Source organism: Muscardinus avellanarius, assembly GCF_963383645.1.
Source record: "Muscardinus avellanarius genome assembly, chromosome: 11".
In the NCBI taxonomy this organism is placed as follows: domain Eukaryota; kingdom Metazoa; phylum Chordata; class Mammalia; order Rodentia; family Gliridae; genus Muscardinus; species Muscardinus avellanarius.
Window position 1 is genome coordinate 17,004,459 of NC_137797.1, and position 15,625 is coordinate 17,020,083.

The 15,625-nt window shown below is 43.6% G+C and overlaps 1 protein-coding gene across 1 annotated transcript in view; it reads right to left on the bottom strand.

Moving 5' to 3' along the window:
- POLR3B (RNA polymerase III subunit B) overlaps positions 1-10,720 on the bottom strand; it is a gene marked incomplete at both ends in the record, with an annotated part of 141,272 nt that extends 130,552 nt beyond the window's left edge. The window contains 2 exons of the mRNA XM_080705137.1: positions 2,847-2,879; positions 10,649-10,720. Coding sequence (XP_080561263.1) covers positions 2,847-2,879; positions 10,649-10,720 — 105 coding nt within the window. The remainder of the gene's footprint in view (positions 1-2,846; positions 2,880-10,648) is intronic.
- Between the last annotated feature and the right edge of the window lie 4,905 nt (positions 10,721-15,625).

Sequence of the window (15,625 nt, forward strand, 5' to 3'; positions counted from 1 at the left end):
AAAGCAACCATACCATTTTGAAACAGCCCTGATTTTATTTATTTATTTTTATTTATTTATTTATTTTTTTTTGTGGTACTCAGGGTGGAACCCAGGGGCTTTTCTACCTCCGGGCTATACTCCCAGATCTATTTCATATTTTATTTGGAAACAGGGTCTCACTAAGTTGCTGAGAGCCTCACTCAGAAGCCAAGGCTGGTTTTGAACCTGTGCGATCCTCCTGCCTCAGCCTCCCAAGCTTCCCCTCTTCTAGTTCTTCATAAAATATATATAGGCTGATGTGAACTCCCATCCTTCTGCTGTGCCATGGACACTAAAACTTATCCCTCCTATCTATGTTCTAGTACCTGTTATCCAACTTCCTTCAATCTCTCTCACCCCCTAACCCTTCCTAGTCCCTACTAGTTATCATTCTCTTTTTTATTTTGAGATCTTTTTATCTCCCACATATGAGAGAGGATATATGGTGTTTGTCTGCCTTATATCACTTAACATAATGTCCTCCAGTTTCATCTATTTTGCCACAAATGACAATTCATTCTTTTTTATGACTAAATAATGTTCCATGTCTATACACACCACATTTTTCTTACCCATTCACCCACTGATGGACACCTAAGGCTGATTCTATATCACGTCTGCTGTGAATAGTGTCACAATAAAAATGGGCGTGCAAGTATCTTTTGGATATGTAGCCACAAATGAGATAGCTGGATCACATGGAAGATCTACTTTTAGTTTTCTGAGGAGCCTCCATACTGGACCCCCCACACACAGGAATGAATGAGGTAACTACAGTCTCGTGTCTCTACTGACTTCACCATTTCTTGGATTGTGTGCCGCTGTCTCCTCTATTCTGAATCATAAATACCACCACTTATTCTTTGCTTATGGGAGTTCCTAAAAACAAAACAAACAAGTAAATTTCCCTTGACCTCACTACCACTGCCACTTTATTTCATTCTTGGCCACTTCTGTATCTAAGAACTCCCCATTAGCTTCGTATAGCTGTTAAAAGAAAAGCCCGATTTTTTTTTTTTTTTTTTTTTGGTGGTACTGGGAATGGAACCCTTCTCCAGGCTACACTCACTGACCTATTTTGTATTTTTTTATTTGAAAACAGGGTCTCTTAAGTCAGAGAGGCTGGCTTCGAACCTGCATGATCCTCCTGTCTCTGCCTCCCAAGCACGGGGATTACAAGCGTGCGCCACCACGCCCGGCTCAGAGCCCGATTCTTAACATGGCTTTCAAGTCTGATCAGAAGCCTGGCTCAGCCTCATCCTCCAACACTTCTGCTACAGCTTGTAACACCTTCAGAACTGGACAACACTGAGCTCATTTTTCAAGTCTCCATTCTTTTACTTAGCATAATGCTTTCCAGATTCATTCATATAGTGGCATGAATCAGCACTTAATTTCCTTTTATTGCCAAATTATATTCCCTAATTCCACTCTTTGGCTATCATGAGTAACGTTGCTATAAGCCTCTGTAGACAATTTTTGTGCATGGACACAATTTTCATTTCTCTTGGGCCAGTACCCTAGAGAACCACTGGATCATAAAACTTGTGTAACCATTGGGCTGTTTTCCAAATGTGGCAGCTGCAATATTTTACAATGTCACCAGGAGCTCAGGAGGATTCCAATTTCTTGATAACCCTGTCAACATTTGTTATTATCTTGATTTTTTATCAAAGTCATCTTAGTGGGTATCAAGTGGTCTCAATGAGGTACCTACTACTACTTAGCATAAGCGCTTTCAAATTGAAGCCCCACAGCATAGTGTATTCGTTTCTACAGCCCCTCTGACTACCCACCCATCCATTCCAGCCAAACACACTGGCCACTGTTTCCTGCAGACCCACTGGAGGCCCCTCTTGAGCACCATGAGCGAGCCATGCTTTCTCTACATCCTACCTCGCGGCATAGTTCAATCGTCTATGCTTTTTATTCTGGTGGTTAGGGGACTGAACCCAGGGGCATTCTACATCTGACCTACATCCTTAGCCTATTCTATTATTTATTTTGAAATAGGGTCTAGTTGTGGAGGGCCTAGGTTGCTGAGGCTGGCCAGGAACCTGTGAGCCTGTCTCAGCCTCCCAAGTACTGTGAGTACAGCCTTGTGCCGCCTCGCCGGCTCCTCCACACTTAAGACATGGTTGACGGCTCGCCTCATATGGTGGCCTTCTCTGACCACCTGTGGTGGCACTTATGCCAACAGCACTTGGCTTTTTATTATTCACGTTCCATTCTACTAAGTATTCTTTTTCTTCCCTCTAAAATGGGACTACATTTCCCAACTATCATCTCACAGAGCCAACCCAAGTGTCCATCAATAGATGAGTGGATTACAAAATTATGGAATATGCATATAATGGAATTCTCAGCAATAAAGAACAAAATTATGTAAAATTATGTCATCTGCAGGGAAATGGATGGACCTAGAGAACACTATGTTAAGTAAGATTAGCCAGTCACAGAAAGTGAAGGGTCATGTGTTTTCTCTCATATGTGGAAGCCGGGGAGTAATTGGGACACAAGAAGGACAGTAGATAACGGAGAAGAAACTCCAGTGGAGCCAGGGAGGTAGGTGGTCTAGAGAAACGGTGGGGAGGATCAATGAAGGAATCACTTCCATGATGGTATGTACATATGTATGGGGAAGGGGGGAGGAAAAGGGAGGCAGCCAGGGGGAGCCCACCAAGTGCTGTGTGCGTGTATGTCACTGTCACTATGACTTACATTGTGATGTGAGACCATAATGCATCAATAAAAGTACAAAAAAGCTACTTCTTACTTTTATCATGTCAAAAACAACCAGTTATTACTAAATGTTAAATAATTACCTTTAAAAATGCTGGAAGCAGCCTCCATTTTTCCTGTGAACCAAACAATAAAAATATCAGAACTCTGCACCAGCAACCACAATACTTTTATACAGTTATTTCAATGAGCGCTAATAATAAATTTATCACAAGGAGCAAAAGAAAGTAAATCAAAAAGAAAATTTTAATTATAAACACTTTTTAGAAATCATATATATGTATGTATGTGTATATATATATATGTGTGTGTGTGTGTGTGTGTGTGTGTGTGTGTGTGTACACACACACAAACATAGCTATACACACACATATCACAGATTTCCTAGGTACTTTCTATATGTTATTTTATTTCCTGGGTAAGTGGGGTTTGCTAGCTTGAGAGGGGACAGCATGACTCAAGAGTCTGGTGGGGAGCTGGGTCCCAGGACCCTAAGGGAGTTCTTTCTCCCTCCTGTTCTCTGTGAACTAGTGCCTTGTCAGAGCTCGCCCCAGGGCTGCAGGAGGACGGCACTTGTGGCGCTTGCCCCTCCACTAAATGGCTTCTACTTGCCACAGTTCTTGAGTTAGGGAGTGTGCTTCCGTGCCTACCATACGGCCTCTTTTCACACAATTGGCTAACGGGGACTCTGACAAATGGTTATAGCTGAGTCTAAAGTTAGACCACACAGTTCCTGGAGAAAAGACTAAGAACCTGGCAGGACCTTGTTACAACTGTACAAAACTTACTTTCACTGTGAGTGATCTGAAAAGCACGCATGGGAGTTGGTAAGCAGAAGAGTAACAACTGGGTCACTCTAGCTACTGGGTTGAGCATAAGCATGGTGACTTTGCAATTAACTGCATAATTCAGGCAGTATAGGCAGTGAGAAGTTGTCGGCTAGGAGACATGCTTTGCAGTCAGAGCCACTAGGATTTGGTAATAGATTGGATGAAGCCTCTAACAGCAAGTTGAGTCAGAATTAACATCAAGGTTCCTGGCCTGAGCAGCTGGAGGGGCAGAGCTACTACAAACAGTGATGAGGACACAGGGAATCTTGTAGAAGAAGCAGGTTTAGGTTTAGAGGCACTATCAGGAGTTTGTTTGGGAGAAATTCACTTTGAGATAGCCATTAGACATTCAAATGTCAAGTAGGCAGCAAGTGGACTGGATTTGGGAAGAGTGCCCTGCAGGTGTAAATTAAGGATGAGCAAATGGATGGCAACTAAAGTCACATGATGAGTGAGATCACCCAAGGAATTAGATGGAGAAGTGTTCCACAAAGTACGACTAAGAACACGCCAACACTTACAAACGAGGAGGGCAGGTACACCCAGCAAAGACTGAGGAGTGCCTAGGGCAGGAGAGAGAGAAGGTGGAGCCAGTAGAAAACGTTTTTAAGAAGGGAGTCAAGCCAGGCGTAGTGGCGCACGCTTCTAATCCCGGCGCTTGGGAGGCGGAGACAGGAAGATCACGCAGGTTCTAAGCCAGCTGCACTGGCTTAAAAGACCCTGTTTCCAAATTTAAATAGTATTATAATAGGTCTGGGAGTGTAGCCCGGAGGTAGAAGGGTTTCCAGGAACCCCAGTACCACAAAAAAAAAAAAAAAGGAGTCAAGCATGCCAATCATGATGAGAGAATCCAAAAGGTGGTTGAGGGTAAGAGATAAAAAAGGATCATAAGAGAACTTTGGAAATGTTCTATAGCATGTACTGGATGACAGTTATTTGGTGGTACATAACCATCAAAACTAATGTAACTGAACACTTAATTATCTGTGCATTTTATTACATATAATTATATCCAATTTTTTTTTTAAAAAGAACAAAGAGAAGAATGAAAACTGATATTGTGTTCCTCTAAAAATATGTGCCCTACCACCTCAGAATGTGACCTCCAGGGTGAGCCCTAATCCAATATGGCTGGCACCCATGTGAAAAGGGAAACCTGGACACAGAGGTGTGCACGCGGATGATGCCACATGACGATGATGGTAGGGACCTGGGTGGGGCTTCTACAAGCCAGGCACACCAAAGACGACCAGCAAGCACCGGAAGCCAGCTTCTCCACTGTGATCTCAAGCTTGCTGTTCCAGCAGCCCTCAAACGAATACAATCCCTCTGCTGACTCCTACTCCTGCATCCTGAACTTCACCCCTGACTCTCATACCCACTTCCTCACGTCCCAAAGGAAGGGCATCTCACCCGTGGTCTGAGGGTGACCTCTTGCCACATCCCTCTAACCTCCTTTAGATGATTTTCACCCTCCCCACACCTAGATTCGCAGCCTATTTTCTCTACTGGCTTTATCTTTAAAACCATTACACTGGTCAAATCTTTGCATTAAAACAATAAAGACAAAACTCTCCTCGGCCCGCTGCTCCTCCCACGCTTGCTTCCCTTCAGCTTACTGTACCCTCCTCAACTCCTGCTCTGTCAGTAGCACAGGGTTCTGACCCACCTGCCAGGAACACGTGCGAGGTCACCAGGGCTGCCCTTCCACGGCATCAGCCCCCACTGCCCACTGCCTCCTGTGACACTCTGTGACCACATTCTCTCTGGCCTTTCCTTCCCGGCTGGGCCCCTCGCTCTGCTTTCCTCCGCCCACCTTGAACCTGTTTCTGTTCCTCAAAGTCCTAGTCTGGGACGTCTTCCCTCCTTCTCAAGTAAGGGCTTCACGCACCTATTGAGCCTCCCCCATCACACTCCTATCCCAGCTTCAAATGTAAGCGAAGCTCCTTCGAGGGCAGTGGCCCTATCCAGATTCCTTGTTAACCACAGTGCTGGGCACAAAACGACCCCCAAGAAATGCGGGATGAATAAATGAATGTGTTTTACTTGAACTAACAATATATCTAGCATATTTTTTCTGTGCTTCATAGTATACCATGGCAGCATGATGGGAGAAACAACACAAGCTATGGAGCCAGTTAATCATTTATTTGGTAAACAAATATTTATTGATATTTTTAGTTATCTGGTAGTGTGTTACTCCAGGTACATGCATTGAGTGAACAGCAGTGCTACAGTGAGCTGCTGTGTATGAACTGGACCCCTATACTACCTGGATACTGACACCTTAAAGACTCAGAGGTCACTCACACTAAGTACATCCAAATGTAAATCCTCAGCTATGACAAGAGCACCATCTCCTGTCGATCCCAGGGATTAGATACCCACAAGTTCTATCTCTCTGACTTTTTATCACAAGGGAGGTGCTTCATTTATTAATTTTTTATTATTTATTTTTTATGGAACCCAGGGGCATTCTACCTTCTACCTCCAAGCTATACCCTCAGGCCTATTTTATTTTATTTTATTTTTTGGTGGTACTAGGGGTGGAACCCAGAGGCTTTCTACCTCTGGGCTATACTCCCAGACCTATTTTTTATATTTTATTTGTAAACAGGGTCTCACTAAGTTGCTAAGAGCCTCACTAAATAGCTGAGGCTGGCTTTGAACCTGTGTGATCCTCCTGTCTCAGCCTCCCAAGCACAGGGATTACAAGCATGCGCCACCACGCCCAACTTACTAATTTTTTAAATTATCACATCATAATGTATACTTATGAAGTATAGTATATCAAGATATGTATAAGATGTACTGATAAAATCGGGGTTTTGTTGTTGTTTTGTACTGGTGATTGAACACAGGTCCATTCTACCTGTGAGCTATATATCCCCATCCTTATTTTATCTTTTGTTTTGAAACAGGGTCTCTTTAAGTTGCTGAGGCTGGCCTTGAACCTGAAATCCTACTGTCTCAGTTTCCCAAGTACTGGGAGGACAGGTGCATACCACCACGCCCAGCCTCCTTATCTCTTTGTTTGGAGCCTTGAACTACAGTTACAATTGGGTAAGGGCTAATTGAATAATGTGTGCATGTATGCCTCTACCATCCGGTACTCCATTAAGATGTATGACTACAATGCACCAATTAAAAAAGAAAACTAGAACTTATTCCTTCTGAGTTTAGTGTTTTTGTACTGTTTTATTTTTCGGTTTGTTGTTCTGGGGATTAAACCAAACGCCTTATGCATGCTAGGCAAGTCCTCTATCAGTGAGCTACATTCCCAACCCTTGTGTTCTGGTACTCATTATCCTGACTCTGACTCTCCATCCCCTTTCTAGCTTCACTATAGTAATTACTATTCTACTTTCAGATCTGCTTTTTTAGTTTCTACATATGAGAACAAGCAGTATTAGTATTTTTGTCTTTCTGTGTTGGACTTATTCCACGTCTAATGCCTGACACCTCTGTTTTTAAACAGCAGGAAACCAGTCTTGCTGAATTTACCTCCTTTGCCTTCCTCAATCATCCTTTGCTGCCGCATCAGGTGAACCCTTCGTAATTTCCCCCTGGACTGCAAAGCTTCCTTCCTGGTCTTCCTGTTTATTTTCCTGATGCTCAACACCCCAGCCAGAGTGCACTAGCATATCTGCATAGCTGATCATCTCATTCTCTATCTTACAACTCCTCAGGGCCCCGTGGGCCAGGCCTAAGCCCGGCACACACGCCCTGTGTTCTCAAGCCTACCTCCTCCTCCGCCCCCAGTGTGGCTCTTGCTCAAGGTGCCCCTTCTATTTAGAATGCATCCCTCGCCACAGCACTGCTCCCTCACGTGCGATGGCTCAGGTCAGGCATCACATCCCGTCTACCTTTTGGAATACCAACCTACCCCTCTGCCCACTTTACCACAACATCTACTCCATGTTATTCCACCTGCTTACATGTCTCCCCTAATAAGTCTACACACTCCTAGAAGAGAGGGAACAAGTGTTTGTTGTTGTGTTGTTGTTTTTAACTTATACAAATCCTATGAGTGATATACTAGGTAAGTACCCAATAAATATTTGTTGAACAAATAAATAACTGGCTTAAAAAAAGTGTCTCTTATTTCCCTCACCATGCTGCCATGCTGATATTAGGCACAGAAAAAAGATACTGGCATGATTAGTTCATATAAGACTGAGTTCATACCTATAAAAAGTTACAGAGAAAATAATAATTTAAAAAGTTTAAATAAATAAGTGGTTTAATTTCTTAATTAAAAGGAAATAGCAAAATCTGGCATGGGGGCGCACACTTGTAATCCCAGAATTTGGGAGGCTGAGACAGGAGGATCACTATTCACAGATAGCTTCAGCTACTCAGAAAGGCCCTTTGCAACTCAGAGACCCTGTTTCAAAAATAAAAAGACTAAAAATTAGCTGGGCGTGGTGGCGCACACTTGTAATCCCGGTGCTTGGGAGGTGGAGACAGAAGGAACGCACAGGTTCAAAGCCAGCCTCGCTGGCTTAAGAGACCCTGTTTTCAAATAAAATATAAAATAGGTCTGGGAGTGTAGCCCAGAGGTAGAAGGGTTCTATCCCCAGTACCACCAAAAAAAAAAAAAAAAAAAAAGACTAAAAAATAGTGCTGGTGGTATAGCTTGGAGATAGAATGCCCGTGGGTTCCATCCCCAGTACAGCAGGAAAGAAAAAAAGATACTATGGCAGCAGAGCCAGGCATAGTGGGGCACACTTGTAATACCATTACTTAGGATGCTGAGACAGGAGGATTACAGGTTAGAGGACAGCCTCAGCAAGTAGTGAGACTCTCATCAACCTAACAAGACTCTGTTTTAAAAATAAAAATAAAATAGGGATGGTGGTATAGATGGAAGGTAGAATCTCCCTGAATTCAATCCCCAGTACAAAAAAAAAAAAAAAAAAAAAAAAGATACTATGGTAGCAGGAGGCAAGGCAATCTAACATCTTCTGAGAGAATCAGAAAAGGAAGCTGTATCACAGACATGTAGGATTTAATCTACAAATAGAAATGAGAAAGAAATCCAGACGAAATTGCATACACTGGAAAAACCTCAGGGCAAGGAGAGGGCGCAAACAGTGGGCCAGAGGCTGAAGAAGTAAGCCAGTCTGAAAAAGTATGAACATGGTTAAGATGTTAGATTTTGCCCTTAGAGCAATGGGCAAAGACTGAAGAATTTTAACTGAAGGAGCAACATAACCCTATCTGTGTGTTTAAACTGATGGCTTTGGCTATGGAGCAGAGAACAGAAGGATATGGGACAAGTCAGGAGCTAGAAAGGCCAGGAAGGATACAAGAGACAATGGTTCTGGACCGAGACGAGCTGTAATAAAGTTTCAGATTTGTGTATATTTAGAAGCAGAAACCTTATGATGTAATATGGGTGGATGCAGAAGGCCAGAAAAAGGAACTATTATTCCTGAATAAAAAACTGGAATCATTAGCCGGGCGTGGTGGCGCACGCTTGTAATCCCCGCACTTGGGAGGCGGAGACAGGAGGATGGCACAGGTTTGAAGCCAGCCTTGCTGGCTTAAAAGACCCTATTTCCAAATAAAAATATAAAAATAGGTCTGGGAGTATAGCCCAGAGGTAGAAGGGCTTCCAGGAACCCCAGTACCACCAAAAAAAAAAAAAAAAAAAAACCTGGAAGCATAGTACCAGCCTCTTCATAGCTGTGGAAATTTAGACAAAATATATAAATGTTCTAGGCTTCTTTTTTTTCAGCTGTCTGGAGAAAATAGCCTAGTCAGCAGTTAAGTGTGAAGACTCTGGAATCAGATCAACACGTCCAAATTCCAGATCAGTCACTTACCAGTGTTTTAACACTGGACTATTCACTTAACCACTGTGGAACTCTGGCAAAATCCAAATGAAGATAGAATTTATTTCAGAGGATGAAATAACATAGTCCATGTGATGACTAAACACAGCCAGCTGGTAAGTGCTAGCTAGCCCTTGATACTGACCCTTCAAAGTTAAAATCCAGTATTGCCTACTGAGGGCAGCATGCTGCTGGTGCTCACAGATTCAATCTGATGGGCTGATTATTAAACGTTATTATGGGGCCAAGAAAGTATAAGGAGGTTCTTATAAACCAAAAGAATCGCTGATTGTGTCCCTCTCCCATTTAAACTCTTCAATAACAGAACCTCACTGATCCCAGAGACAAGTCCGAGTTCCTTCAGATGTCTAACAAAACATCCCATAGTCAGGACTCTTGCCTATTCTTCATTTTTAAAAATATTCCTCCTCACATTTTATTCACTCTAGTTTTATTTCAGCTACTCAGAAACATCTGATGGTTTTGCCATGGAGATCCAAGCGTTCTGTTCCCTCCACCTGAAATCCTCCCAGGACCTCTCTTCTCCAGCCTCATTTCTCCAGTTTCCCACTCGATGCCAAATAAGATCTCAAGGCTCCAAGAGGTTATGACATGCGCCTTTTCCAGAAGATAAACTGTCCACAGGTGTCCAGGAGCTCACTCTAAGTCAGTTATCCTTGATTTCAGAGAATCTGATGCTATAGGGTTTCTCCACAGAAGGCACATTGGCAAAATTTTGAATAAATATCCAGGGCATCTGAAATATGCCTGCAGCCCAAACCTGGACTCTGGACTTAAAGGAATGATTTACTAACAAGCCTGGGACTCAGACGATTTATTTTCACTATCACTGCCAGATGTGGGACTTCACGAAAGTGTCCTAAACTCCCCTGGACCTCAGGGTCTTTATAAACCCGTGCTCTATAATCCAGGCTGGGGACGAGGGCGAATTCTCGCCGAGGCACACCTATCCTGGAAGGTACCGGCACCTCGAGTGGCCGTGGCTGCTGATAGCTCTTCTGGGTTCGCCTTCTACGCGCACGCGGAACCCGACGGGGGGGGGGGGGCAGACTCGCACGCAAGCACTGAGCATGCGCACAAGCCTTGGACATGCGCACACGCCGCCGGCCCGCCCCCTTCGCTGCCAAGGCGCTCTCGGCCACGCCTCCTCAGCCGCACCTTGGCCCCTTCCGCCCGCAGGCTATGGTCCCTTACCTCTACAGTCGAGATTGGCGCGGCTAGCTGCTCCGGTGTCAGGTTCCCAAACTCCTCCGCTAGCACGTCCATGCCGCCCACCGCAAAGGAAGACGCAGACGGAACTTCCACGCAAACCTTCCCTACCCCGAGCAGACTGCAGCACGCCTAAGGAGCGGTGCGCGGCGGCCCAATCGGTCCCCACCGTACACGTTAATTGGAGGCGCGTCAGAAAGGTTCCGCCTGCTCCCGGCCTAGCCTGCAGTGAAACCCGGATGTGGTTTCCCCACGGAGCTGGAAATTGCGCCCCCTGGTGTAGATCTGAGGGCTTGCCTTGGTAACCCTGGATCCCAGCCTGACAGATCTATTGCCAAATCTCCAATAATTGAAACGGGCAAAATATTGGTGGTAATTTTTAAAAGTAGTTCAAAGAAAAATGTAAGCGGATAATTTGACCAACTTGAGCCATCGAGGTAGAAATTTTGTTTAGCTAAATCTAAAACTATATGCGTTCTATAGCATAGAAGGATGAGAAACTTGCCAAATGTTTAGTAATCTCCACCCTGGGCTGGCTAAATAAGTGATGGTACCGCGTGTGATGGAATGATACACCAGAATGACCACAAAGTGGGGGTCCTAAGCACTGGAGAGTACGGTGTAACAGGACAGTGTTAAATTCCTCAAAGCACCGGATGCACGACCTGGGAGTAAATTACCAGCTCAAAAAGAGATTAAGAAAAGATGACGCTTCAATCAGTAGAGGAAATCCAAAAATGATGTTGTAACAGCTGATGAGCCATTTGGGAGAAAAAATACATCTAAGTAAATTGTGTATGGATGATATGTTTTAGTGTTAAAATATTAGAAGAAAATGTAAGCGAATATATTCCTAACATTGAGTTAGTGAAGGACTTCAAGGATGTTCGCAGCACAGATCACACAGGGTTTGGTAATTCTTTGTGTGATTGAACCCAGGAGTATACTATATCTGAGCTGCATCCCCAGCCCTATTTTATTTTTTATTTTGAAAAAAGGTCTCACTAAGTTGTGGAGGACCTCACTATAAATTGCTGAGTCTGGACGGGAACCTAAGGTCCTCCTGCCTCAGCCTCCCAAGTACTCAGATTGCAGGCGTGCCTCACCACGCCTGGCTTGATGAGAATTCTAAACATGGTTTTTCAGTTCCATGAAAAATTTAAAACTGAACAGATTATTAAAATTCACTATGAATAGAGTTTTCTTAAAACACAGATTGAGAAAGAAAGAAAAAAAGAAAGAGAAAGAGAGGGACGGCAGAAGGAAGGGAGGAAGGAAGGAAGGAAGGAAGGAAAAATTGGCCTCCCTAATTTAAATGCTGGGCATGAGCCTGGCATGGCCCACACTTGTAATCCCAGCATTCGGAGGCTGAGACCGGAAGATCAAGGTTTGAGGACAGCCTCAGCTACTTAGTGAGGCCCTCTGCAACTTAGTGAGACCCTGTTTCAAAATAAAGAATAAAAAAAATAGGGCAGGGGGTATAGCTCGGAGGTCGAATGTCCCTGGGTTCCATCCCCAGACCCATATAAAAAAGAAAGAAAGAAAGAAAGAAATATAAGAAATACTGGGCATGGTGGCCTGTAATCCACTGAGACAGAAGAATTGCAGGTTTATGGCCAGCCTCAGTAACTTAGTGAAAGCCTGCTTCAAAATAAAAATAAAATAAGGCTGGGGTTTTAGCTCAGTGGTAGAATTCTCTTGGGTTCAGTCCCCAGTGCCATCATCATCATCATCATCATCTCATTAGGAAAAAAAGACAAAAGATAGCAACAATTGTTTAATGGATAGAATTTAAAGTTCTGAATGGTGATGATAGTTGCACAACAACGGAATGTTCTTAATGCTGCTGAATTGTGCACCATTTTTACTAGTCAAAATGGGAAGCTTTTTAGACCTTTTTGCCATAATAACAATTATGAACATTTGTAAATACATACTTTCTGGGGTTTGTTTGTTTGTTTTTGTTTTTGTTTACCCTTCTACCTCCGGGCTACACTCCCAGACCTATTTCATACTTTTTTTTTTAATTTTGGAAACAGGGTCTCTTAAGCCAGCGCGGCTGACTTTAAACCTGCACGTTCCTCCTGTCTCCGCCTCCCAAGCGCGGGGATTACAAGTGTGCGCCGCCATGCCCGGAGTATACTTTCTGGGTTTTTTTTTTTCCTGATAAATATGTAACTCTTGTGCTATGTTAGTTTCTGAATCAGCCAGATTTAAGTGCTTGTGTCTTCTAAGTACTGAGCTGAATAACACATCAGAAAGCACGAGAGAAAGAAAAAATAAACGAAAACTCAGCCCTTTTCCTTGAAGTCCTTGCAGCTTATGTACAGAGACAGGATAGACCTGTATCTCTGTATGGTGAAATACCAGAGAGCATCCCATTTAGAGTTTAGCCTGGGACTATAAGAGTGATGTATAAGCCAGGTGTGGTGGCGCACACTTCTAATCCCAGTACTTGGGAGGCTGATACAGGAGGATGACAGGTTCACAGCCAGCCTTAGCAACTTAGTGAGACCCTGTTTCCAAATAAGAAAAATAAATAATAAATAAATAAAGGCTGTGCGTGTAGCCTGGAGCTAGAAGGCCCCTGGGTTCCAGGCCCAGTAACACACACACACACACACACACACACACACACACACACACATTATACTTATGACTTTTTGTTTTTGTTTCCTTGGTCCTGGGTTTGTTTTTTGTTTTGTGTTTTGTTTTGTTTTTGCTGTGCTGGGGATTGAACTCAAGGGCATTCTACCTCTGAGCCACACCCCCAGCCCTATATTTTAATCTTTATTTATGTATTTATGTTTGCAGTACTGGGGATTGAAGCTAGGGGTATTCTCTCTCTGAGTGACACCCCCAGCCCTATTTTTTATTCTTTATTATGAAACAGGGTCTCACTGAGTTGCAAAGGGCCTAAGTAGCTGAGGCTGGCTGCAAACCACACTCCTGTCTCAGTTTCCCAAATGTTGGGATTATAAGTGTGCATCACCACAACCAGCTTAATCGTTATTTTGAAACAGGGTCTCACTAAGTTGCAGAGGTCCTCACTAAGAGGCCGAGGCTTCTGCAAACTGCATTTCTCCTCTCCTGTCTCAGCCTCCCAAGTACTGGGATTACAAGCCATGCACTACCATGCCTGGCTTTGTTTTATTTTTCTTAAGTTTCTCTTGAAAAGAAAGAGGCTCTGGTGGTAGTTCTCCATGGCAGTAGGTGGCTGGCACTGATTAATGTTGGCCATTAGAATACAGGTACCATCATCTATTGCAATTTGTCCTGCATTACACCTGCGCCCAGGTCATATCTGTGCCTTCTTTCTGATCCTCCAGACGCTGGTTTTTGAAACCAAAAAGCAAGAGATAGACTTGTAATTTCTCTATTTTTTGCTGTCACATCCTTTTCAGCACTAAAATCTAGTGGTTTGAATAGAGGGCTAGGATCCTGGAGGAGAAAAAATGGTTAACATCTTGGAGTATTAGATTTTTGTGTTTGTGTATGTGGTACCAGGAATGGGACCCAGGAGCTTTCTACCTCTGGGCTACACTTCCAGACCTATTTTATATTTTATTTGGAAACAGGGTCTCACTGAGTTGCTGAGAGCTTCAGTAGCTGAGGCTCACTTTAAACCTGTGCCATCCTCCTGTCCCAGAGTCTCCAGTGCTGGGATTACAAGTGTGCACCACCACACCCAGTTTGAAATACTAGATTTTAAAAGTACTGTAGTTGCTAAATGTGGTGGCACATGCTTGTAATCCCAGTACTTGGGAGGCTGAGACAGGAGGACATAGACTCAAGGCCAGCCTCAGCTATTTGGCAAGGCCCTCCGCAACTTTGTGAGACCCTGTTTCAAAATAAAGAATAAAAAATAGGGCTGGAGGTGTAGTTTGGAGGTAAAATGCTCCTGGGTTCCATCGCCAGTACAGCAAAAATAAATAAATAAACAAACAAACAAATAAATAAATAAAGTTTGAGGTTGCTAGAGGAGAAACTGACCAAAGCCATTGTGCAGGCAAACGGGAAGAGAGGGTATTGGTGAAAAGTATTGGCAAGGGAAAGGCAAAAGTATCCAAGCTGGGCCCTGGAATTTAAGGGAAAACTTGCGTTTAGAAGCATTTCTCGCCGGGCGTGGTGGCGCACGCTTGTAATCCCCGCGCTTGGGAGGCGGAGACAGGAGGATCTCGCAGGTTCGAAGCCAGCCGCGCTGGCATAAGAGACCCTGTTTCAAAAATATAAAATAGGTCTGGGAGTGTAGCCCGGAGGAAGAAGGGCTTCCAGGAACCCCAGTACCACCAAAATATTTTTTAAAAAAGAAGCATTTCTCTTGCTTGGCATTGGAATAACCCCTTTAATTGCATTCCCGAATTGAATGATCAACCCCTGGGGCATAAGTATGATTATCTCTACTTGACAGGTTAGAGACGAAGGCTCCCAGTGGTTAAGAAATTTGCCCAAGCAGAGTTGGAATTTAAATCCATAATTATCCGCCCCCAGGACTCATACTTTTAACCACTCTGTTTAATACCACACTGAAAGAGTTGGGAGACTGAATACGTTTCAACAGAGCAATGTCATGAGGGCTTTAAAGTATGTCCTACCACATTATGGCAATTGAGATTGGTTCTTATGTAGGACTTGTCAGGGGATGTGTCTGTAGATGACGCTCAAAAGATCCACTGGAATTGGGCCATCTTGATCTTTTTCCATGTTAAGGAAATTAGACCTTGTTCTGAGAAGCTTCAACATGAACAAAAAGAAAAAGATACCTTCTCTTCGTAAAGCCTCAGTGCATTCAGACTGGTAGAAAATAGTCTTGGAGATGTATACATGTATGTACACACAAGTTTTTTACCCAAATATGATGTATGAATATAATGCACCAATAAAAAACACACAAAAAAATAGTCTTAAACCAGGCTTGGTGGCACACACCTGTCATCCTAGTACTTGGGAGGCTGAGACAGG